Below are 25,624 nucleotides of genomic sequence, written 5' to 3'. Positions count from 1 at the left end.
CTCCCCACACTGACCCCAGCGCCCCTCTCTCTCCCCACAGCCCCTACACTGACCCCAACGCCCTGCTCTCTCCCCACAGACCAATCTCTCCCCACACTGACCCCAACGCCCCGCTCTCTCCCCCACAGACCAATCTCTACCCACACTGACCCCATCGCCCCGCACTCTCCCCACAGACCAATCTCTCCCCCCACTGACCCCACCGCCCCGCTCTCTCCCCACAGACCAATCTCTCCCCACACTGACCCCACCGCCCTCGTCTCTCCGCACAGACCCCTCGCTCCCTACAGTCCCCTCTCTCCCCACAGTCCCCTCTCTCCCCACAGCCCCCTCTCCTCACAGCCCCCTCTCTCCCCACAGATCCCTTTCTCCCCACAACCCCCTCTCTCCCCACAGCCCCCTTTCCACCCACAGCCTCCTCTGCCCACAACCTCCTCTGCCCACAGGCTCCTCTGCCCACAGGCTCCTCTGCCCACAGCCCCCTCTCCCCACAGCCCCCTCTCCCCACAGCCCCCTCTCCCCACAGCCCCCTCTTCCCACAGCCCCCACCGCCTCACTCTCTCCCCACAGCCCCCTCTACCCACAGCCCTCTCTCGCCAGAGACCCTACAGTGACCCCACCACCCGGCTCTCTCCCACAGACCAATCTCTCCCCACACTTACCCCACCGTCCCGCTCTCTCCCCACACAACAATCTCTCCCCCCACTGACCCCACTGCCCTGCTCTCTCCCCACAGCCCCCTCTCTCCCCACAGCCCCTCCCTCCCCACAGCCCCCTCCCTCCCCACAGCCCCCTCTCTCCCCACACCCCCCTCTCTCCCCACAGCCCCCTCTCCCCATAGCCCCCACCGCCCCACTCTCTCCCCACAGCAACCACACTGACCCCACAACCCTCCTCTCTCCCCACAGGTCCTTCAACTCACAGCCCCCTCTACCCACAGCCCTGTCTCCCAACAACCCCCACCGCCGCGTTCTCTCCCCAAATACAACACTCTGATCCCACAGCCCCCTCTCTCCCTACAGCCCCCACGCTGACTCCACCACCCCCTCTCTCCCCACAGCCCCAACACTGACCCCATCGCCCCCTCTCTTCCCACAACCCCCACCGCACCCCTCTCCCCACCGCCCCACTCTCTCCCCACAGCCCCGTGTCAGCCCCCACACTGACCCCACTGCTCCGCTCTCTCCCCACAGCTACCGCACTGAACCTACCGCCCTCTCTCTCCCCACAGACCCCGCAGTGACCCCACCACCCGCTCCCTCCCACAGACCAATCTCTCCCCACACTGACCCCACTGCCCCACTCTCTCCCCACAGACCAATCTCTCCCCACTATGACCCCACCACCCCGTTCTCCACCACAGACCAATCTCTCCCCACACTGAACCCACCGCCCCTCTCTCTCCCCACAGACCAATCTCTCCCCACACTGACCCCACCGCCCCGCTCTCTCCCCACAGACCAATCTCTCCCCGCATTGACCCCACCGCCCCGCTCTCTCCCCACAGACCAAACTCTACCCCCACTGATCCCACCGCCCCACTCTCTCCCCACACACCAATCTCTCCCCACACTGACCCCACCACCCGCTCTCTCCCCCACAGACCAATCTCTACCCACACTGACCCCATCGCCTCGCACTCTCCCCACAGACCAATCTGTACCCCCACTGACCCCACCGCCCCGCTCTCTCCCCACAGACCAATCTCTCCCCCCACAGAACCCACCGCCCCGCACTCTCCCCACAGACCAATCTCTCCCCCCACTGACCCCACCGCCCCGCTCTCTCCCCACAGACCAATCTCTCCCCCCACTGACCCCACCACCCTCGTCTCTCCGCACAGACCCCTCGCTCCCTACAGTCCCCTCTCTCCCCACAGCCCCCTCTCCTCACAGCCCCCTCTCTCCCCACAGATCCCTCCCTCCCCACAACTCCCTCTCTCCCCACAGCCCCCTTTCCACCCACAGCCTCCTCTGCCCACAGCCTCCTCTGCCCACAGCCTCCTCTGCCCACAGCCTCCTCTGCCCACAGCCCCCTCTCCCCACAGCCCCCTCTCCCCACAGCCCCCTCTCCCCACAGCCCCCACCGCCTCACTCTCTCCCCACAGCCCCCTCTACCCACAGCCCTCTCTCGCCACAGACCCTGGAGTGACCCCACCACCCGGCCCTCTCCCACAGACCAATCTCTCCCCACACTGACCCCACTGCCCTGCTCTCTCCCCACAGCCCCCTCTCTCCCCACAGCCCCATCTCTCTCCACAGCCCCCTCCCTCCCCACAGTCCCCTCTCTCCCCACAGCCCCCTCACTCCCCACAGCCCCCTCTCCCCACAGCCCCCACCGCCCCACTCTCTCCCCACAGTCACCACACTGACCCCACAACCCTCCTCTCTCCCCACAGGCCCTTCAACTCACAGCCCCCTCTACTCACAGCCCTCTCTCCCCACAACTCCCACCGCCGCGTTCTCTCCCCAAAGCCAACACTCTGATCCCACTGCCCCCTCCCTCCCTACAGCCCCCACGCTGACTCCAACACTCCCTCTCTCCCCACAGCCCCCCCACTTGCCCCATCGCCCCCTCTCTTCCCACAAACCCACCGCACCCCTCTCTCCCCACCGCCCACCTTTCTCCCCACAGCCCCGTATCAGCCCCCACACTGACCCCACTGCTTCGCTCTCTCCCCACAGCTACCGCACTGACTCTACTGCCCTCTCTCTCCCCACAGACCCCGCAGTGACCCCACCACCCGCTCACTCCCACAGACCAATCTCTCCCCACACTGACCCCACCGCCCCGCTCTCTCCCCACAGACCAATCTCTCCCCACACTGACCCCACCGCCCCGCTCTCTGCCCACAGATCAATCTCTCCCCACACTGACCCCACCGCCCCGCTCTCTCCCAACAGACCAATGTCTCCCCACACTGACCCCACCGCCCCGCTCTCTCCCCACAGACCAATCTCTCCCCACACTGACCCCACCGCCCTGCTCTCTGCCCACAGACCAATCTCTCCCCACACTGAACCCACCGCCCCGCTCTCTCCCCACAGACCAATCTCTCCCCTCACTGACCCCACCGCGCCGCTCTCTCCCCACAGACCAATCTCTCCCCCCACTGACCCCACCGCCCCGCACTCGCCCCACAGACCAATCTCTCCCCCCACTGACCCCACCGCCCCACTCTCTCCCCACAGACCAATCTCTCCCCCCACTGACCCCACCGCCCTGCTCTCTCCGCACAGACCCCTCGCTCCCCACAGCTCCCTCTCTCCCCACAACCCCCTCTCTCCCCACAGCCCCCTTTCCCACCACAGCCTCCTCTGCTCACAGCCTCCTCTGTCCACAGCCTCCTCTGCCCACAGCCTCCTCTGCCCACAGCCCCCTCTCCCCACAGCTCCCTCTCCCCACAGCCCCCACCGCCTCACTCTCTCCCCACAGCCACAACACTGACCCCACATCCCTCCTCTCTCCGTATGACCCCCTCTCTCCCCACAGCCCCCTCTCTCCCCACAGCCCCCTCTCTCCCCACAGACCCCTTTCTCCCCACAGCCCCTTCTCACCACAGCCCCCACCGCCTCACTCTCTCCCCACAGTCCCCACACTGACCCCACCGTCCCTCTGTCTCCCCACAGCCACCACACTGACACCACCCCCCTTCCTATCTCCACACAGGCCCCTCTCTCCCCACAGCCTCCTCTCCACACAGCCCCCTTTCCCCACAGCCCCCTCTCCCCCCACAGCATACTCTGCCCACAGCCGCCTCTGCCCACAGCCCCCTCTCCCCACAGCCCCCTCTCCCCACAGCCCCCTCTCCCCACAGCCCCCTCTCCCCACAGCCCCCTCTCCCCATAGCCCTCTCTCGCCACAGCCCCTACAGTGACCCCACCGCCCCGCTCTCTCCCCTCAGACCAATCTCTCACCACACTGACCCCACTGCCCCGCTCTCTCCCCAAAGACCAATCTCTCTCCACACTGACCCCACTGCCCCGCTCTCTCCCCACAGAAAAATATCTCCCAACACTGACCCCACCACCCCGTTCTCCGCCACAGACCAATCTCTCCCCACACTGACCCCACCGCCCCTCTCTGTCCCCACATCCCCTACGCTGACCCCAACGCCCCTCTCTATCCCCACAGATCAATCTCTCCACACACTGACACCTCCACCCCGCACTCTACCCACAGACCAATCTCTCCCAACACTGACCACACCGACCCGCTCGCTCCCCACAGCCCCCACACTGACCCCACCGCCCCGCACTCTCCCCGCAGACCAATCTCTCCCCACACTGACCCCACTGCCCCGCTCTCTCCCCAAAGACCAATCTCTCTCCACACTGACCCCACTGCCCCGCTCTCTCCCCACAGAAAAATATCTCCCAACACTGACCCCACCACCCCGTTCTCCGCCACAGACCAATCTCTCCCCACACTGACCCCACCACCCCTCTCTGTCCCCACAGCCCCTACGCTGACCCCAACGCCCCTCTCTATCCCCACAGATCAATCTCTCCCCACACTGACACCTCCCCCCGCACTCTACCCACAGACCAATCTCTCCCAACACTGACCACACCGACCCGCTCGCTCCCCACAGCCCCCACACTGACCCCACCGTCCCGCACTCTCCACACAGACCAATCTCTCCCCACACTCACCCGACGACCCCGCTCTCTCCCCACAGACCAATCTCTCCCAACACTAACCCCACGGCCCCGCTCTCTCCCCACAGATCAATCTCTCCCCACACTGACCCCACCGCCCCGCTCTCACCCCACAGACCAATCTTTCCCCACACTGACCCCACCGACCCGCTCTCTCCCCACAGACAAAACTCTCCCCACACTGACCCCACCGCCCCGCTCTGTCCCCACAGACCAATCTCTCCACACACTGACCCCACCGGCCCGCTCTCACCCCACAGACCAATCTCTCCCCACACTGACCCCACCGCCCCGCTCTCTTCCCCACAGACCAATCTCTCCCCCCACTGACCCCACCGCTCCGCTCTCTCCCCACAGCACCCTCTCTCCCCATAGCCCCCTCTCCCCACAGCCCCCACCGCCCCACTCTATCCCCACAGCCACCACACTGACCCCACACTCCTCCTCTCTCCCCACAGGCCCTTCTCCTCACAGCCCCCTCTACCCACAGCCCTCTCTCCCCACAACTCCCACCGCCGCGTTCTCTCCACCAACCCAACACTCTGATCCCACTGCCCCCTCTCTCCCTACAGCCCCAACGCTGACTCCACCACTCCCTCTCTCCCCACAGCCCCCACACTGACCCCATCGCCCCCTCTCTTCCCACAACCCCCACCGCACCACTCTCTCCCCACCGCCCTCCTTTCTCCCCACAGCCCTGTGTCAGCCCCCACACTGACCCTACTGCTCCGCTCTCTCTCCACAGCTACTGCACTGACTCTACTGCCCTCTCTCTCCCCACAGACCCCGCAGTGACCCCACCACCCGCTCCCTCCCACAGACCAATCTCTCCCCACACTTCACCCACACCCCCGCTCTCTCCCCACAGACCAATCTCTCCCCCCACTGACCCCACCGCCCCACTCTCTCCCCACAGACCAATCTCTCCCCACAATGACCCCCCGCCCCGCTCTCTCCCCACAGACCAATCTCTCCCCCCACTGATCCCACCGCCCCGCACTCTCCCCACAGACCAATCACTCACCCCACTGCCCCGCTATCTCCCCACAGACCAATCTCTCCCCCCACTGATCCCACCGCCCCGCACTCTCCCCACAGACCAATCTCTCCCCCCACTGACCCCACCGCCCCACTCTCTCCCCACAGACCAATCTCTCCCCACACTGACCCCACCGCCCCGCTCTCTCTCCGAAGACCAATCTCTCCCCACACTGACCCCACAGCCCCTCTCTCTCCCCACAGGCCCTTCTCCTCACAGCCCCCTCTACCCACAGCCCTCTCTCCCCACAACTCCCACCGCCGCGTTCTCTCCCCAAAGCCAACACTCTGATCGCACTGCCCCCTCTCTCCCTACAGCCCCCACGCTGACTCCACCACTCCTTCTCTCCCCACAGCCCCCACACTGACCCCATCGCCCCCTCTCTTCCCAGAACCCCCACTGCACCCCTCTCTCCCCACCGCCCTCCTTTCTCCCCACAGCCCCGTGTCAGCCCCCACACTGACCCCACTGCTCCGCTCTCTCCCCACAGCAACCGCACTGACTCTATTGCCCTCTCTCTCACCACAGTCCCCGCAGGGACCCCACCACCCGCTCCCTCCCACAGACCAATCTCTCCCCACACTTCACCCACCGCCCCGCTCTCTCCCAACAGACAAATCTCTCCCAACACTGACCCCTCCGACCCTCTCTCTCCCCACAGCCCATACACTGACCCCAACGCCCCGCTATCTCCCCGAAAACAAATCTCTCCCCACACTGACCCCACAGCCCAGCACTCTCCCCACAGAAAAATCTCTCCCAACACTGACCCCAACGCTCCTCTCTCTCCCCACAGCCCCTTCACTGACCCCAATGCCACGCTCTCTCCCCACAGACAAATCTCTCCCAACACTGACCACACTGCCCCGCTCTCTCCCCACAGACCAATCTCTCCCCACACTGACCCCACTGCCCCGCACTCTCCCCACAGGCCAATCTCTCCCCACTCTGACCCCACCACCCCATTCTCCGCCACAGACCAATCCCTCACCACACTGTCCCCCCCGCCCCTCTCTCTCCCCACAGCCCCTACACTGAACCCAACGCCCTGCTCTCTCCCCACAGACCAATCTCTTCCCACACTGACCCCACCACCCCGCTCTCTCCCCACAGACCTATCTCTCCCAACACTGACCTCACCGACCCGCTCGCTACCCACAGCCCCAACACTGACCCCACCGTCCCGCACTCTCCACACAAATCAATCTCTCCCCACACTCACCCCACGACCCCGCTCTCTCCCCACAGACCAATCTCTCCCCACACTTCACCCACCGCCCCGCTCTCTCCCCACAGACAAATCTCTCCCAACACTGACCCACCGCCCCACTCTCTCCCCTCAGACAAATCTCTCACCACACTGACCCCACTGCCCCGCTCTCTCCCCGAAGACCAATCTCTCCCCACACTGACCCCACTTCCCCGCTCTCTCCCCGAAGACCATTCTCTCGCCACACTGACCCCTCAGACCCGCTCTCTCCCCACAGAAAAATCTCTCCCAACACTGACCCCACCGCCCCTCTCTCTCCCCACAGCCCCTACACTGACCCCAACGCCCCGCTCTATCCCCACAGACCAATCTCTCCCCACACTGACCCCACCATCCAGCTCTCTACCCACAGACCAATCTATCCCAACACTGACCACACCGACCCGCTCGCTCCCCACAGCCCCCACACTGACCCCACCGCCCCGCACTCTCTCCGCAGACCAATCTCTCCCCACACTGACCCCACTGCCCCGTTCTCTCCCCACAGACCAATCTCTCCCCACACTGACCCCACTGCCCCGCACTCTCCCCACAGACCAATCTCTCCCCACTCTGATCCCACCACCCCGTTCTCCGCCACAGACCAATCTCTCCCCAGACTGACCCCACCGCCCCTCTCTCTCCCCACAGCCCCTACACTGACCCCACCGCCCCGCTCTCTCCCCACAGACCAATCTCTCCACCCACTGATTCCACCGCCCCGCACTCTCACCACAGACCAATCACTCACCCCACTGCCCCGCTATCTCCCCACAGACCAATCTCTCCCCCCACTGATCCCACCGCCCCGCACTCTCCCCACAGACCAATCTCTCCCCCCACTGACCCCACCGCCCCACTCTCTCCCCACAGACCAATCTCCCTCCACACTGACCCCACCCCCCTGCTCTCTCCCCACAGACCAATCTCTCCCCCGACTGACCCCACCGCTCCGCTCTCTCCCCACAGACCAATCTCTCCCCCCACTGACCCCACCACCCCGCTCTCTCCCCTCACAGCAATATCTCCCTCCACTGAAACCACCGCACCGCTCTCTCCCCACAGCCCCCTCTCTCCCCACAGCCCACTCTCTCCCCACAGCCCCCTCCCTCCCCACAGTCCTCTCTCTCCCCACAGCACCCTCTCTCCCCACAGCCCCCTCTCCCCACAGCCCCCACCGCCCCACTCTATCCGCACAGCCACCACACTGATCCCACACCCCTCCTCTCTCCCCACAGGCCCTTCTCCTCACAGCCCCCTCTACCCACAGCCCTCTCTCCCCACAACTCCCACCGCCGCGTTCTCTCCCCAAAGCCAACACTCTGATCCCACTGCCCCCTCTCTCCCTACAGCCCCCACGCTGATTCCACCACACCCTCTCTCCCCACAGCCCCCACACTGACCCCATTGCCCCCTCTCTTCCCACAACTCCCACCGCACCCCTCTCTCCCCACCGCCCTCCTTTCTCCCCACAGCCCCGTGTCAGCCCCCACACTGACCCCACTGCTCCACTCTCTCCCCACAGACCCCGCAGTGACCCCACCACCCGCTCCCTCCCACAGACCAATCTCTCCCAACACTGACCACACCGACCCGCTCGCTCCCCACAGCCCCCACACTGACCCCACCACCCCGCACTATCTCCGCAGACCAATCTCTCTCCACACTGACCCCACTGCCCCGCACTCTCCCCACAGACCAATCTCTCCCCACACTGACCCCACTGCCCCGCACTCTCCCCACAGACCAATCTCTCCCCTCTCTGACCCCACCACCCCGTTCTCCGCCACAGACAAATCTCTCCCCACACTGACCCCAGCGCCCCTCTCTCTCCCCACAGCCCCTACACTGACCCCAACGCCCTGCTCTCTCCCCACAGACCAATCTCTCCCCACACTGACCCCACCGCCCCGCTCTCTCCCCCACAGACCAATCTCTACCCACACTGACCCCATCGCCCCGCACTCTCCCCACAGACCAATCTCTCCCCCCACTGACCCCACCGCCCCGCTCTCTCCCCACAGACCAATCTCTCCCCACACTGACCCCACCGCCCTCGTCTCTCCGCACAGACCCCTCGCTCCCTACAGTCCCCTCTCTCCCCACAGTCCCCTCTCTCCCCACAGCCCCCTCTCCTCACAGCCCCCTCTCTCCCCACAGATCCCTTTCTCCCCACAACCCCCTCTCTCCCCACAGCCCCCTTTCCACCCACAGCCTCCTCTGCCCACAACCTCCTCTGCCCACAGGCTCCTCTGCCCACAGGCTCCTCTGCCCACAGCCCCCTCTCCCCACAGCCCCCTCTCCCCACAGCCCCCTCTCCCCACAGCCCCCTCTTCCCACAGCCCCCACCGCCTCACTCTCTCCCCACAGCCCCCTCTACCCACAGCCCTCTCTCGCCAGAGACCCTACAGTGACCCCACCACCCGGCTCTCTCCCACAGACCAATCTCTCCCCACACTTACCCCACCGTCCCGCTCTCTCCCCACACAACAATCTCTCCCCCCACTGACCCCACTGCCCTGCTCTCTCCCCACAGCCCCCTCTCTCCCCACAGCCCCTCCCTCCCCACAGCCCCCTCCCTCCCCACAGCCCCCTCTCTCCCCACACCCCCCTCTCTCCCCACAGCCCCCTCTCCCCATAGCCCCCACCGCCCCACTCTCTCCCCACAGCAACCACACTGACCCCACAACCCTCCTCTCTCCCCACAGGTCCTTCAACTCACAGCCCCCTCTACCCACAGCCCTGTCTCCCAACAACCCCCACCGCCGCGTTCTCTCCCCAAATACAACACTCTGATCCCACAGCCCCCTCTCTCCCTACAGCCCCCACGCTGACTCCACCACCCCCTCTCTCCCCACAGCCCCAACACTGACCCCATCGCCCCCTCTCTTCCCACAACCCCCACCGCACCCCTCTCCCCACCGCCCCACTCTCTCCCCACAGCCCCGTGTCAGCCCCCACACTGACCCCACTGCTCCGCTCTCTCCCCACAGCTACCGCACTGAACCTACCGCCCTCTCTCTCCCCACAGACCCCGCAGTGACCCCACCACCCGCTCCCTCCCACAGACCAATCTCTCCCCACACTGACCCCACTGCCCCACTCTCTCCCCACAGACCAATCTCTCCCCACTATGACCCCACCACCCCGTTCTCCACCACAGACCAATCTCTCCCCACACTGAACCCACCGCCCCTCTCTCTCCCCACAGACCAATCTCTCCCCACACTGACCCCACCGCCCCGCTCTCTCCCCACAGACCAATCTCTCCCCGCATTGACCCCACCGCCCCGCTCTCTCCCCACAGACCAAACTCTACCCCCACTGATCCCACCGCCCCACTCTCTCCCCACACACCAATCTCTCCCCACACTGACCCCACCACCCGCTCTCTCCCCCACAGACCAATCTCTACCCACACTGACCCCATCGCCTCGCACTCTCCCCACAGACCAATCTGTACCCCCACTGACCCCACCGCCCCGCTCTCTCCCCACAGACCAATCTCTCCCCCCACAGAACCCACCGCCCCGCACTCTCCCCACAGACCAATCTCTCCCCCCACTGACCCCACCGCCCCGCTCTCTCCCCACAGACCAATCTCTCCCCCCACTGACCCCACCACCCTCGTCTCTCCGCACAGACCCCTCGCTCCCTACAGTCCCCTCTCTCCCCACAGCCCCCTCTCCTCACAGCCCCCTCTCTCCCCACAGATCCCTCCCTCCCCACAACTCCCTCTCTCCCCACAGCCCCCTTTCCACCCACAGCCTCCTCTGCCCACAGCCTCCTCTGCCCACAGCCTCCTCTGCCCACAGCCTCCTCTGCCCACAGCCCCCTCTCCCCACAGCCCCCTCTCCCCACAGCCCCCTCTCCCCACAGCCCCCACCGCCTCACTCTCTCCCCACAGCCCCCTCTACCCACAGCCCTCTCTCGCCACAGACCCTGGAGTGACCCCACCACCCGGCCCTCTCCCACAGACCAATCTCTCCCCACACTGACCCCACTGCCCTGCTCTCTCCCCACAGCCCCCTCTCTCCCCACAGCCCCATCTCTCTCCACAGCCCCCTCCCTCCCCACAGTCCCCTCTCTCCCCACAGCCCCCTCACTCCCCACAGCCCCCTCTCCCCACAGCCCCCACAGCCCCACTCTCTCCCCACAGTCACCACACTGACCCCACAACCCTCCTCTCTCCCCACAGGCCCTTCAACTCACAGCCCCCTCTACTCACAGCCCTCTCTCCCCACAACTCCCACCGCCGCGTTCTCTCCCCAAAGCCAACACTCTGATCCCACTGCCCCCTCCCTCCCTACAGCCCCCACGCTGACTCCAACACTCCCTCTCTCCCCACAGCCCCCCCACTTGCCCCATCGCCCCCTCTCTTCCCACAAACCCACCGCACCCCTCTCTCCCCACCGCCCACCTTTCTCCCCACAGCCCCGTATCAGCCCCCACACTGACCCCACTGCTTCGCTCTCTCCCCACAGCTACCGCACTGACTCTACTGCCCTCTCTCTCCCCACAGACCCCGCAGTGACCCCACCACCCGCTCACTCCCACAGACCAATCTCTCCCCACACTGACCCCACCGCCCCGCTCTCTCCCCACAGACCAATCTCTCCCCACACTGACCCCACCGCCCCGCTCTCTGCCCACAGATCAATCTCTCCCCACACTGACCCCACCGCCCCGCTCTCTCCCAACAGACCAATGTCTCCCCACACTGACCCCACCGCCCCGCTCTCTCCCCACAGACCAATCTCTCCCCACACTGACCCCACCGCCCTGCTCTCTGCCCACAGACCAATCTCTCCCCACACTGAACCCACCGCCCCGCTCTCTCCCCACAGACCAATCTCTCCCCTCACTGACCCCACCGCGCCGCTCTCTCCCCACAGACCAATCTCTCCCCCCACTGACCCCACCGCCCCGCACTCGCCCCACAGACCAATCTCTCCCCCCACTGACCCCACCGCCCCACTCTCTCCCCACAGACCAATCTCTCCCCCCACTGACCCCACCGCCCTGCTCTCTCCGCACAGACCCCTCGCTCCCCACAGCTCCCTCTCTCCCCACAACCCCCTCTCTCCCCACAGCCCCCTTTCCCACCACAGCCTCCTCTGCTCACAGCCTCCTCTGTCCACAGCCTCCTCTGCCCACAGCCTCCTCTGCCCACAGCCCCCTCTCCCCACAGCTCCCTCTCCCCACAGCCCCCACCGCCTCACTCTCTCCCCACAGCCACAACACTGACCCCACATCCCTCCTCTCTCCGTATGACCCCCTCTCTCCCCACAGCCCCCTCTCTCCCCACAGCCCCCTCTCTCCCCACAGACCCCTTTCTCCCCACAGCCCCTTCTCACCACAGCCCCCACCGCCTCACTCTCTCCCCACAGTCCCCACACTGACCCCACCGTCCCTCTGTCTCCCCACAGCCACCACACTGACACGACCCCCCTTCCTATCTCCACACAGGCCCCTCTCTCCCCACAGCCTCCTCTCCACACAGCCCCCTTTCCCCACAGCCCCCTCTCCCCCCACAGCATACTCTGCCCACAGCCGCCTCTGCCCACAGCCCCCTCTCCCCACAGCCCCCTCTCCCCACAGCCCCCTCTCCCCACAGCCCCCTCTCCCCACAGCCCCCTCTCCCCATAGCCCTCTCTCGCCACAGCCCCTACAGTGACCCCACCGCCCCGCTCTCTCCCCTCAGACCAATCTCTCACCACACTGACCCCACTGCCCCGCTCTCTCCCCAAAGACCAATCTCTCTCCACACTGACCCCACTGCCCCGCTCTCTCCCCACAGAAAAATATCTCCCAACACTGACCCCACCACCCCGTTCTCCGCCACAGACCAATCTCTCCCCACACTGACCCCACCGCCCCTCTCTGTCCCCACATCCCCTACGCTGACCCCAACGCCCCTCTCTATCCCCACAGATCAATCTCTCCACACACTGACACCTCCACCCCGCACTCTACCCACAGACCAATCTCTCCCAACACTGACCACACCGACCCGCTCGCTCCCCACAGCCCCCACACTGACCCCACCGCCCCGCACTCTCCCCGCAGACCAATCTCTCCCCACACTGACCCCACTGCCCCGCTCTCTCCCCAAAGACCAATCTCTCTCCACACTGACCCCACTGCCCCGCTCTCTCCCCACAGAAAAATATCTCCCAACACTGACCCCACCACCCCGTTCTCCGCCACAGACCAATCTCTCCCCACACTGACCCCACCACCCCTCTCTGTCCCCACAGCCCCTACGCTGACCCCAACGCCCCTCTCTATCCCCACAGATCAATCTCTCCCCACACTGACACCTCCCCCCGCACTCTACCCACAGACCAATCTCTCCCAACACTGACCACACCGACCCGCTCGCTCCCCACAGCCCCCACACTGACCCCACCGTCCCGCACTCTCCACACAGACCAATCTCTCCCCACACTCACCCGACGACCCCGCTCTCTCCCCACAGACCAATCTCTCCCAACACTAACCCCACGGCCCCGCTCTCTCCCCACAGATCAATCTCTCCCCACACTGACCCCACCGCCCCGCTCTCACCCCACAGACCAATCTTTCCCCACACTGACCCCACCGACCCGCTCTCTCCCCACAGACAAAACTCTCCCCACACTGACCCCACCGCCCCGCTCTGTCCCCACAGACCAATCTCTCCACACACTGACCCCACCGGCCCGCTCTCACCCCACAGACCAATCTATCCCCACACTGACCCCAACGCCATGCTCTCTCCCCAGAGACCAATCTCTCCCCACACTGACCCCACCCCCCACTCTCTACCCACAGACCAATCTCTCCCAACACTGACCACACCGACCCACTCGCTCCCCACAGCCCCCACAATGACCCCACCGTCCCGCACTCTGCACACAGACCAATCTCTCCCCACACTCACCCGACGACCCCGCTCTCTCCCCACAGACCAATCTCTCCCAACACTAACCCCACAGCCCCGCTCTCTCCCCACAGATCAATCTCACCCCACACTGACCCCACCGCCCCACTCTCACCCAACAGACCAATCTCTCCCCACACTGACCCCACCGCCCCGCTCTCTCCCCACAGACCAATCTATCCCCACACTGACCCCACCGCCCCGCTCTCTCCCCACAGACCAAACTCTCCCCACACTTCACCCACGTCCCCGCTCTCTCCCCACAGACAAATCTCTCCTAACACTGACCACACCGCCCTGCTCTTTCCCCTCAGACCAATCTCTCTCCCCACAGCCCCCTCTCCCCACAGCCGCCACCGCCCCACTCTATCCCCACAGCCACCACACTGACCCCACACCCCTCCTCTCTACCCACGGCCCTTCTCCTCACAGCCCCCTCTACCCACAGCCCTCTCTCCCCACAACTCCCACCGCCGCGTTCTCTCCCCATAGCCAACACTCTGATCCCACTGCCCCCTCTCTCCCTACAGCCCCCACGCTGACTCCAACACTCCCTCTCTCCCCACAGCCCCCACACTGACCCCATCGGCCCCTCTATTCCCACAACCCCACCGCACCCCTCTCTCCCCACCGCACCCCTTTCTCCCCACAGCCCTGTGTCAGCCCCCACACTGACCCCACTGCTCCGCTCTCTCCCCACAGCTACCGCACTGACTCTACTGCCCTCTCTCTCCACACAGACCCCGCAGTCACCCCACCACCCGCTCCCTCCCACAGACCAATCTCTCCCCACACTTCACCCACCGCCCCGCTCTCTCCCCACAGACAAATCTCTCCCAACACTGACCCCACCGCCACTCTCTCTCCCCACAGCCCATACACTGACCCCAACGCCCTTCTCTCTCCCCAGAGACCAATCTCTCCCCACACTGACCCCACCACCCCTCTCTGTCCCCACAGCCCCTACGCTGACCCCAACGCCCCTCTCTATCCCCACAGATCAATCTCTCCCCACACTGACCCCACCGCCCCGCTCTCTCCCCACAGACCAATCTCTCCCCACACTGACCCCACCGCCCCGCTCTCTCCCCACACTGACCCCACCGCCCCGCTCTCAGCCCACAGACCAATCTCTCCCCACACTGACCCCACTGCCCTGCTCTTTCCCCTCAGACCAATCTCTCTCCCCACAGCCCCCTCTCCCCACAGCCGCCACCGCCCCACTCTATCCCCACAGCCACCACACTGACCCAACATCCCTCCTCTCTACCCACGGCCCTTCTCCTCACAGCCCCCTCTACCCACAGCCCTCTCTCCCCACAACTCCCACCGCCGCGTTCTCTCCCCAAAGCCAACACTCTGATCCCACTGCCCCCTCTCTCCCTACAGCCCCCACGCTGACCCCAACACTCCCTCTCTCCCCACAGCCCCCACACTGACCCCATCGGCCCCTCTCTTCCCACAACCCCCACCGCACCCCTCTCTCCCCACAGCCCCGTGTCAGCCCCCACACTGACCCCACTGCTCCGCTCTCTCCCCACAGCTACCGCACTGACTCTACTGCCCTCTCTCTCCCCACAGACCCCGCAGTCACCCCACCACCCGCTCCCTCCCACAGACCAATCTCTCCCCACACTTCACCACCGCCCCGCTCTCTCCCCACAGACAAATCTCTCCCAACACTGACCCCACCGCCACTCTCTCTCCCCACAGCCCATACACTGACCCCAACGCCCTTCTCTCTCCCCAGAGACCAATCTCTCCCCACTCTGACCCCACCACCCCGTTCTCCGCCACAGACCAATCTCTCCCCACACTGACCCCACTGCCCCTCTCTCTCCCCACAGCCCATACACTGACCCCAACGCCCTGCTCTCTCCTCAGAGACCAATCTCTCCCCACACTGACCCCACCACTCCGCTCTCTACCCACAGACCAATCTCTCCCAACACTGACCACACCGACCCGTTCGCTCCCCACAGCCCCCACACTGACCCCACCGTCGCGCACTCTCCACACAGACCAATCTCTCCCCACACTCACCCGACGACCCCGCTCTCTCCCCACAGACGAATCACTCCCAACACTAACCCCACGGCCCCGCTCTCTCCCCACAGATCAATCTCTCCCCACACTGACCCCACCGCCCCACTCTCACCCCACAGACCAATCTCTCCCCACACTGACCCCACCGCCCCGCTCTCTCCCCACAGACCAATCTCTCCACACACTGACCCCACCGGCCCGCTCTCACCCCACAGACCAATCTCTCCCCACACTGACCCCACCGCCCCGCTCTCTCCCCACAGACCAATCTCTCCCCACACTGACCCCACCGCCCCGCTCTCTCCCCACACTGACCCCACCGCCCCGCTCTCAGCCCACAGACCAATCTCTCCCCACACTGACCCCACCGCCCCGCTCTCTCCCCACAGACCAATCTCTCCCCACACTGACCCCACCGCCCCGCTCTCTCCCCACAGACCAATCTCTCTCCACACTGACCCCACCGCCCTACTCTCTGCCCACAGACCACCTCTCCCCACATTGAACCCACCGCCCCGCTCTCTCCCCACAGACCAATGTCTCCCCTCACTGACCCCACCGCGCCGCTCTCTCCCCACAGACCAATCTCTCCCCACACTGACCCCACCGCCCCGCTCTCTCCCCACAGACCAATCTCTCTCCACACTGACCCCACCGCCCTACTCTCTGCCCACAGACCAATATCTCCCCCCACTGACCCCACCGCTCCGCTCTCTCCCCACAGACCAATCTCTCCCCCCACTGACCCCACCGCCCTGCTCTCTCCGCACAGACCCCCTCGCTCCCCACAGGCCCCTCTCTCCCCACAGTCCCCTCTCTCCCCACTGCCCCCTCTCCCCACAGCCCCCTCTCTCCCCACAGCCCCAACAGCCCACTCTCTCCCCACAGATTCCTCTCTCCCCACAACCCCCTCTCTCCCCACAGCCCCCTTTCCCCCACAGCCTCCTCTGCCCACAGCCTCCTCTGCCCACAGCCTCCTCTGCCCACAGCCTACTCTCCCCACAGCCCCCTCTCCGCACAGCCCCCTCTACCCACAGCCCCCTCTACCCACAGCCCTCTTTCGCCACAGCCCCTACAGTGACCCCACAACCCTGCACTCTCCCACAGACCAATCTCTCCCCACACTTCACCCACGGCCCCGCTCTCTCCCCACAGACAAATCTCTCCCAACACTGACCCCACCGCCCTGCTCTTACCCCTCAGACCAATCTCTCTCCCCACAGCCCCCTCTTTCTCCACAGCCCCCTCTCCCCACAGCCCCCACCGCCCCACTCTATCCCCACAGCCACCACACTGACCCCACACCCCTCCTCTCTACCCACAGGCCCTTCTCCTCACAGCCCCCTCTACCCACAGCCCTCTCTCCCCACAACTCCCACTGCCGCGTTCTCTCCCCAAAGCCAACACTCTGATCCCACTGCCCCCTCTCTCCCTACAGCCCCCACTTTGACTCCAACACTCCCTGTCTCCCCACAGCCCCCACACTGACCCCATCGCCCCCTCTCTTCCCACAACCCCCAACGCACCCCTCTCTCCCCACCGCCCCCCTTTCTCCCCACAGCCCCGTGTCAGCCCCCACACTGACCCCACTGCTCCGCTCTCTCCCCACAGCTACCGCACTGACTCTACTGCCCTCTCTCTCCCCACAGACCCCGCAGTGACCCCACCACCCGCTCCCTCCCACAGACCAATCTCTCTCCACACTTCACCTACCGCCCCGCTCTCTCCCCACAGACAAATCTCTCCCAACACTGACCCTACCGCCCCTCTCTCTCCCCACAGCCCATACACTGACCCCAACGCGCTGCTCTCTTCCCAGAGACCAATCTCTCCCCACTCTGACCCCACCACCCCGTTCTCCGCCACAGACCAATCTCTCCCCACACTGACGCCACCGCCCCTCTCTCTCCCCACAGCCCATACACTGACCCCAACGCCCTGCTCTCTTCCCAGAGACCAATCTCTCCCCACTCTGACCCCACCACCCCGTTCTCCGCCACAGACCAATCTCTCCCCCCACTGACCCCACCGCCCCGCTCTCTCCCCACAGACCAATCTCTCCCCCCACTGACCCCACCGCCCTGCTCTCTCCGCACAGACCCCCTCGCTCCCCACAGGCCCCTCTCTCCCCACAGTCCCCTCTCTCCCCACTGCCCCCTCTCCCCACAGCCCCCTCTCTCCCCACAGCCCCCTCTCCCAACAGCCCCCTCTCTCCCCACAGATCCCTCTCTCCCCACAACCCCCTCTCTCCCTACAGCCCCCTTTCTCCCCACAGCCTCCTCTGCCCACAGCCTCCTCTGCCCACAGCCTACTCTCCCCACAGCCCCCTTTTTGCACAGCCCCCTCTCCCCACAGCCCCCACCGCCTCACTCTCTCCCTACAGCCACCACACTGACCCCACAACCATCCTCTCTCCGTACAACCCCCTCTCTCCCCACAGCCCCCTCTCTCCCCACAGCCCCCTCTCTCCCCACAGCCCCCTCTCTCCCCACAGCCCCCTCTCTCCCCACAGACCCCTTTCTCCCCACAGTCCCCTCTCCCCACAGCCCCCACCGCCTCACTCTGTCCCCACAGTCCCCAAACTGACCCCACCGTCCCTCTCTCTCCCCACAGTCACCTCTCTCCTCACTGCCCCCTCTCCCCACAGCCCCCTCTCTCCCCACAGCCCCCTCTCCCAACAGCCCCCTATCTCCCCACAGATCCCTCTCTCCCCACAACCCCCTCTCTCCCCACAGCCCCCTTTCTCCCCACAGCCCCCTTTCCCCCCAAAGCCTCCTCTGCCCACAGCCTCCTCTGCCCACAGCCTACTCTCCCCACAGCCCCCTCTCCCCACAGCCCCCTCTCCCCACAGCCCCCTCTACCCACAGCCCCCTCTACCCACAGCCCCCTCTACCCACAGCCCTCTTTCGCCACAGCCCCTACAGTGACCCCACAACCCTGCACTCTCCCACAGACCAATCTCTCCCCACACTTCACCCACGGCCCCGCTCTCTCCCCACAGACAAATCTCTCCCAACACTGACCCCACCGCCACTCTCTCTCCCCACAGCCCATACACTGACCCCAACGCCCTGCTCTCTTCCCAGAGACCAATCTCTCCCCACTCTGACCCCACCATCCAGCTCTCTACCCACAGACCAATCTATCCCAACACTGACCACACCGACCCGCTCGCTCCCCACAGCCCCCACACTGAACCCACCGCCCCGCACTCTCTCCGCAGACCAATCTCTCCCAACACTAACCCCACCGCCCCGCTCTCTCCCCACAGCCAATCTCTCCCCATACTGACACCACCGCCCCGCTCTCTCCCCACAGACCAATCTCTCCCCACACTGACCCCACCGCCCCGCTCTCTCCCCACAGACCAATCTCTCCCCACACTGACCCCACCGCCCCGCTCTCTCCCCACAGACCAATCTCTCCCCACACTGACCCCACCGCCCCGCTCTCTCCCCACAGACCAATCTCTCGCCACACTGACCCCACCGCCCCGCTCTCACCCCACAGACAATCTCTCCCCCCACTGATCCCACCGCCCCGCTATCTCCCCACAGACCAATCTCTCCCCCCACTGATACCACCGCCCCGCACTCTCCCCACAGACCAATCACTCACCCCACTGCACCGCTATCTCCCCACAGACCAATCTCTCCCCCCACTGATCCCACCGCCCCGCACTCTCCACACAAACCAATCTCTCCCCACACTCACCCAACGACCTCGCTCTCTCCCCACAGACCAATCTCTCCCAACACTAACCCCACCGCCCCGCTCTCTCCCCACAGACCAATCTCTCCCCACACTGACCCCACCGCCCCACACTCTCCCCACAGACCAATCTCTCCCCACAATGACCCCTCGCCCCGCACTCTCCCCACAGACCAATCACTCACCCCACTACCCCGCTATCTCCCCACAGACCAATCTCTCCCCCCACTGATCCCACCACCCCGCACTCTCCCCACAGACCAATCTCTCCCCCCACTGACGCCACCGCCCCACTCTCTCCCCACAGACCAATCTCTCCCCACACTGACCCCACCGCCCCGCTCTCTTCCCCACAGACAAATCTCTCCCCCCACTGACCCCACCGCTCCGCTCTCTCCCCACAGACCAATCTCTCCCCACACTGACCCCACCGCCCCGCTCTCTCCCCACATAGCAATCTCTCCCTCCACTGACACCACCGCCCCGCACTCTCCCCACAGACCAATCTCTCCCCACACTGACCCCACCGCCCCACTCTCTCCCCACAGCCCCCTCTCTCCCCACAGCCCCCTCTCTCCCCACAGCCACCTCCCTCCCCACAGCCCCCACTGTCCCCACAGCCCCCTCTCTCCCCACAGCCCCCTCTCTCCCCACAGCCCCCTCTCTCCCCACAGTCCCCTCTCTCCCCACAGCACCCTCTCTCCCCATAGCCCCCTCTCCCCACAGCCCCCACCGCCCCACTCTATCCCCACAGCCACCACACTGACCCCACACTCCTCCTCTCTCCCCACAGGCCCTTCTCCTCACAGCCCCCTCTACCCACAGCCCTCTCTCCCCACAACTCCCACCGCCGCGTTCTCTCCACCAACCCAACACTCTGATCCCACAGCCCCCTCTCCCCACAGCCCCCTCTCCCCACAGCCCCCTCTCCCCACAGCCCCCACCGCCTCACTCTCTCCCCACAGCCCCCTCTACCCACAGCCCTCTCTCGCCACAGACCCTGGAGTGACCCCACCACCCGGCCCTCTCCCACAGACCAATCTCTCCCCACACTGACCCCACTGCCCTGCTCTCTCCCCACAGCCCCCTCTCTCCCCACAGCCCCATCTCTCTCCACAGCCCCCTCCCTCCCCACAGTCCCCTCTCTCCCCACAGCCCCCTCACTCCCCACAGCCCCCTCTCCCCACAGCCCCCACCGCCCCACTCTCTCCCCACAGTCACCACACTGACCCCACAACCCTCCTCTCTCCCCACAGGCCCTTCAACTCACAGCCCCCTCTACTCACAGCCCTCTCTCCCCACAACTCCCACCGCCGCGTTCTCTCCCCAAAGCCAACACTCTGATCCCACTGCCCCCTCCCTCCCTACAGCCCCCACGCTGACTCCAACACTCCCTCTCTCCCCACAGCCCCCCCACTTGCCCCATCGCCCCCTCTCTTCCCACAAACCCACCGCACCCCTCTCTCCCCACCGCCCATCTTTCTCCCCACAGCCCCGTATCAGCCCCCACACTGACCCCACTGCTTCGCTCTCTCCCCACAGCTACCGCACTGACTCTACTGCCCTCTCTCTCCCCACAGACCCCGCAGTGACCCCACCACCCGCTCACTCCCACAGACCAATCTCTCCCCACACTGACCCCACCGCCCCGCTCTCTCCCCACAGACCAATCTCTCCCCACACTGACCCCACCGCCCCGCTCTCTGCCCACAGATCAATCTCTCCCCACACTGACCCCACCGCCCCGCTCTCTCCCAACAGACCAATGTCTCCCCACACTGACCCCACCGCCCCGCTCTCTCCCCACAGACCAATCTCTCCCCACACTGACCCCACCGCCCTGCTCTCTGCCCACAGACCAATCTCTCCCCACACTGAACCCACCGCCCCGCTCTCTCCCCACAGACCAATCTCTCCCCTCACTGACCCTACCGCGCCGCTCTCTCCCCACAGACCAATCTCTCCCCCCACTGACCCCACCGCCCCGCACTCGCCCCACAGACCAATCTCTCCCCCCACTGACCCCACCGCCCCACTCTCTCCCCACAGACCAATCTCTCCCCCCACTGACCCCACCGCCCTGCTCTCTCCGCACAGACCCCTCGCTCCCCACAGCTCCCTCTCTCCCCACAACCCCCTCTCTCCCCACAGCCCCCTTTCCCACCACAGCCTCCTCTGCTCACAGCCTCCTCTGTCCACAGCCTCCTCTGCCCACAGCCTCCTCTGCCCACAGCCCCCTCTCCCCACAGCTCCCTCTCCCCACAGCCCCCACCGCCTCACTCTCTCCCCACAGCCACAACACTGACCCCACATCCCTCCTCTCTCCGTATGACCCCCTCTCTCCCCACAGCCCCCTCTCTCCCCACAGCCCCCTCTCTCCCCACAGACCCCTTTCTCCCCACAGCCCCTTCTCACCACAGCCCCCACCGCCTCACTCTCTCCCCACAGTCCCCACACTGACCCCACCGTCCCTCTGTCTCCCCACAGCCACCACACTGACACCACCCCCCTTCCTATCTCCACACAGGCCCCTCTCTCCCCACAGCCTCCTCTCCACACAGCCCCCTTTCCCCACAGCCCCCTCTCCCCCCACAGCATACTCTGCCCACAGCCGCCTCTGCCCACAGCCCCCTCTCCCCACAGCCCCCTCTCCCCACAGCCCCCTCTCCCCACAGCCCCCTCTCCCCACAGCCCCCTCTCCCCATAGCCCTCTCTCGCCACAGCCCCTACAGTGACCCCACCGCCCCGCTCTCTCCCCTCAGACCAATCTCTCACCACACTGACCCCACTGCCCCGCTCTCTCCCCAAAGACCAATCTCTCTCCACACTGACCCCACTGCCCCGCTCTCTCCCCACAGAAAAATATCTCCCAACACTGACCCCACCACCCCGTTCTCCGCCACAGACCAATCTCTCCCCACACTGACCCCACCGCCCCTCTCTGTCCCCACATCCCCTACGCTGACCCCAACGCCCCTCTCTATCCCCACAGATCAATCTCTCCACACACTGACACCTCCACCCCGCACTCTACCCACAGACCAATCTCTCCCAACACTGACCACACCGACCCGCTCGCTCCCCACAGCCCCCACACTGACCCCACCGCCCCGCACTCTCCCCGCAGACCAATCTCTCCCCACACTGACCCCACTGCCCCGCTCTCTCCCCAAAGACCAATCTCTCTCCACACTGACCCCACTGCCCCGCTCTCTCCCCACAGAAAAATATCTCCCAACACTGACCCCACCACCCCGTTCTCCGCCACAGACCAATCTCTCCCCACACTGACCCCACCACCCCTCTCTGTCCCCACAGCCCCTACGCTGACCCCAACGCCCCTCTCTATCCCCACAGATCAATCTCTCCCCACACTGACACCTCCCCCCGCACTCTACCCACAGACCAATCTCTCCCAACACTGACCACACCGACCCGCTCGCTCCCCACAGCCCCCACACTGACCCCACCGTCCCGCACTCTCCACACAGACCAATCTCTCCCCACACTCACCCGACGACCCCGCTCTCTCCCCACAGACCAATCTCTCCCAACACTAACCCCACGGCCCCGCTCTCTCCCCACAGATCAATCTCTCCCCACACTGACCCCACCGCCCCGCTCTCACCCCACAGACCAATCTTTCCCCACACTGACCCCACCGACCCGCTCTCTCCCCACAGACAAAACTCTCCCCACACTGACCCCACCGCCCCGCTCTGTCCCCACAGACCAATCTCTCCACACACTGACCCCACCGGCCCGCTCTCACCCCACAGACCAATCTATCCCCACACTGACCCCAACGCCATGCTCTCTCCCCAGAGACCAATCTCTCCCCACACTGACCCCACCCCCCACTCTCTACCCACAGACCAATCTCTCCCAACACTGACCACACCGACCCACTCGCTCCCCACAGCCCCCACAATGACCCCACCGTCCAGCACTCTCCACACAGACCAATCTCTCCCCACACTCACCCGACGACCCCGCTCTCTCCCCACAGACCAATCTCTCCCAACACTAACCCCACGGCCCCGCTCTCTCCCCACAGATCAATCTCACCCCACACTGACCCCACCGCCCCACTCTCACCCAACAGACCAATCTCTCCCCACACTGACCCCACCGCCCCGCTCTCTCCCCACAGACCAATCTATCCCCACACTGACCCCACCGCCCCGCTCTCTCCCCACAGACCAAACTCTCCCCACACTTCACCCACGTCCCCGCTCTCTCCCCACAGACAAATCTCTCCTAACACTGACCACACCGCCCTGCTCTTTCCCCTCAGACCAATCTCTCTCCCCACAGCCCCCTCTCCCCACAGCCGCCACCGCCCCACTCTATCCCCACAGCCACCACACTGACCCCACACCCCTCCTCTCTACCCACGGCCCTTCTCCTCACAGCCCCCTCTACCCACAGCCCTCTCTCCCCACAACTCCCACCGCCGCGTTCTCTCCCCATAGCCAACACTCTGATCCCACTGCCCCCTCTCTCCCTACAGCCCCCACGCTGACTCCAACACTCCCTCTCTCCCCACAGCCCCCACACTGACCCCATCGGCCCCTCTATTCCCACAACCCCACCGCACCCCTCTCTCCCCACCGCACCCCTTTCTCCCCACAGCCCTGTGTCAGCCCCCACACTGACCCCACTGCTCCGCTCTCTCCCCACAGCTACCGCACTGACTCTACTGCCCTCTCTCTCCACACAGACCCCGCAGTCACCCCACCACCCGCTCCCTCCCACAGACCAATCTCTCCCCACACTTCACCCACCGCCCCGCTCTCTCCCCACAGACAAATCTCTCCCAACACTGACCCCCCCGCCCCTCTCTCTCCCCACAGCCCATACACTGACCCCAACGCCCTTCTCTCTCCCAGAGACCAATTTCTCCCCACTCTGACCCCACCAACCCGTTCTCCGCCACAGACCAATCTCTCCCCACACTGACCCCACCGCCCCTCTCTCTCCCCACAGCCCATACACTGACCCCAACGCCCTGCTCTCTCCCCAGAGACCAATCTCTCCCCACACTGACCCCACCACCCCGCTCTCTACCCACAGACCAATCTCTCCCAACACTGACCACACCGACCCGCTCGCTCCCAACAGCCCCCACACTGACCCCACCATCCCGCACTCTCCACACAGACCAATCTCTCCCCACACTCACCCGACGACCCCGCTCTCTCCCCACAGATGAATCACTCCCAACACTAACCCCACGGCCCCGCTCTCTCCCCACAGATCAATCTCTCCCCACACTGACCCCACCGCCCAACTCTCACCCCACAGACCAATCTCTCCCCACACTGACCTCACCGCCCCGCTCTCTCCCCACAGACCAAACTCTCCCCACACTGACCCCACCGCCCCGCTCTCTCCCCACAGACCAATCTCTCCACACACTGACCCCACCGGCCCGCTCTCACCCCACAGACCAATCTCTCCCCACACTGACCCCACCGCCCCGCTCTCTCCCCACAGACCAATCTCTCCCCACACTGACCCCACCGCCCCGCTCTCTCCCCACACTGACCCCACCGCCCCGCTCTCAGCCCACAGACCAATCTCTCCCCACACTGACCCCACTGCCCTGCTCTTTCCCCTCAGACCAATCTCTCTCCCCACAGCCCCCTCTCCCCACAGCCGCCACCCGCCCCACTCTATCCCCACAGCCACCACACTGACCCAACATCCCTCCTCTCTACCCACGGCCCTTCTCCTCACAGCCCCCTCTACCCACAGCCCTCTCTCCCCACAACTCCCACCGCCGCGTTCTCTCCCAAAGCCAACACTCTGATCCCACTGCCCCCTCTCTCCCTACAGCCCCCACGCTGACCCCAACACTCCCTCTCTCCCCACAGCCCCCACACTGACCCCATCGGCCCCTCTCTTCCCAACCCCCACCGCACCCCTCTCTCCCCACAGCCCCGTGTCAGCCCCCACACTGACCCCACTGCTCCGCTCTCTCCCCACAG

At 65.3% G+C, this 25,624-nt stretch overlaps 1 protein-coding gene across 1 annotated transcript in view; it reads left to right on the top strand.

The window, feature by feature from the left end:
- LOC138756870 (mucin-2-like) overlaps nt 1-25,624 on the top strand; it is a 103,331-nt gene that overhangs the window by 57,949 nt on the left and 19,758 nt on the right. Inside the window, exons 25-37 of the mRNA XM_069923264.1 lie at nt 361-610; nt 1,061-1,239; nt 2,551-2,730; nt 3,294-3,468; nt 9,164-9,359; nt 9,772-9,988; nt 11,300-11,479; nt 12,043-12,217; nt 16,878-17,055; nt 17,397-17,577; nt 18,708-18,843; nt 20,425-20,636; nt 21,783-21,957. Coding sequence (XP_069779365.1) covers nt 361-610; nt 1,061-1,239; nt 2,551-2,730; nt 3,294-3,468; nt 9,164-9,359; nt 9,772-9,988; nt 11,300-11,479; nt 12,043-12,217; nt 16,878-17,055; nt 17,397-17,577; nt 18,708-18,843; nt 20,425-20,636; nt 21,783-21,957 — 2,434 coding nt within the window. The remainder of the gene's footprint in view (nt 1-360; nt 611-1,060; nt 1,240-2,550; nt 2,731-3,293; nt 3,469-9,163; nt 9,360-9,771; nt 9,989-11,299; nt 11,480-12,042; nt 12,218-16,877; nt 17,056-17,396; nt 17,578-18,707; nt 18,844-20,424; nt 20,637-21,782; nt 21,958-25,624) is intronic.

This window comes from Narcine bancroftii, chromosome 3, assembly GCF_036971445.1.
Source record: "Narcine bancroftii isolate sNarBan1 chromosome 3, sNarBan1.hap1, whole genome shotgun sequence".
NCBI lineage: Eukaryota > Metazoa > Chordata > Chondrichthyes > Torpediniformes > Narcinidae > Narcine > Narcine bancroftii.
The sequence above is the reverse complement of the archived record's forward strand: the minus strand, read 5'-3'. Positions and strand labels throughout refer to the sequence as shown.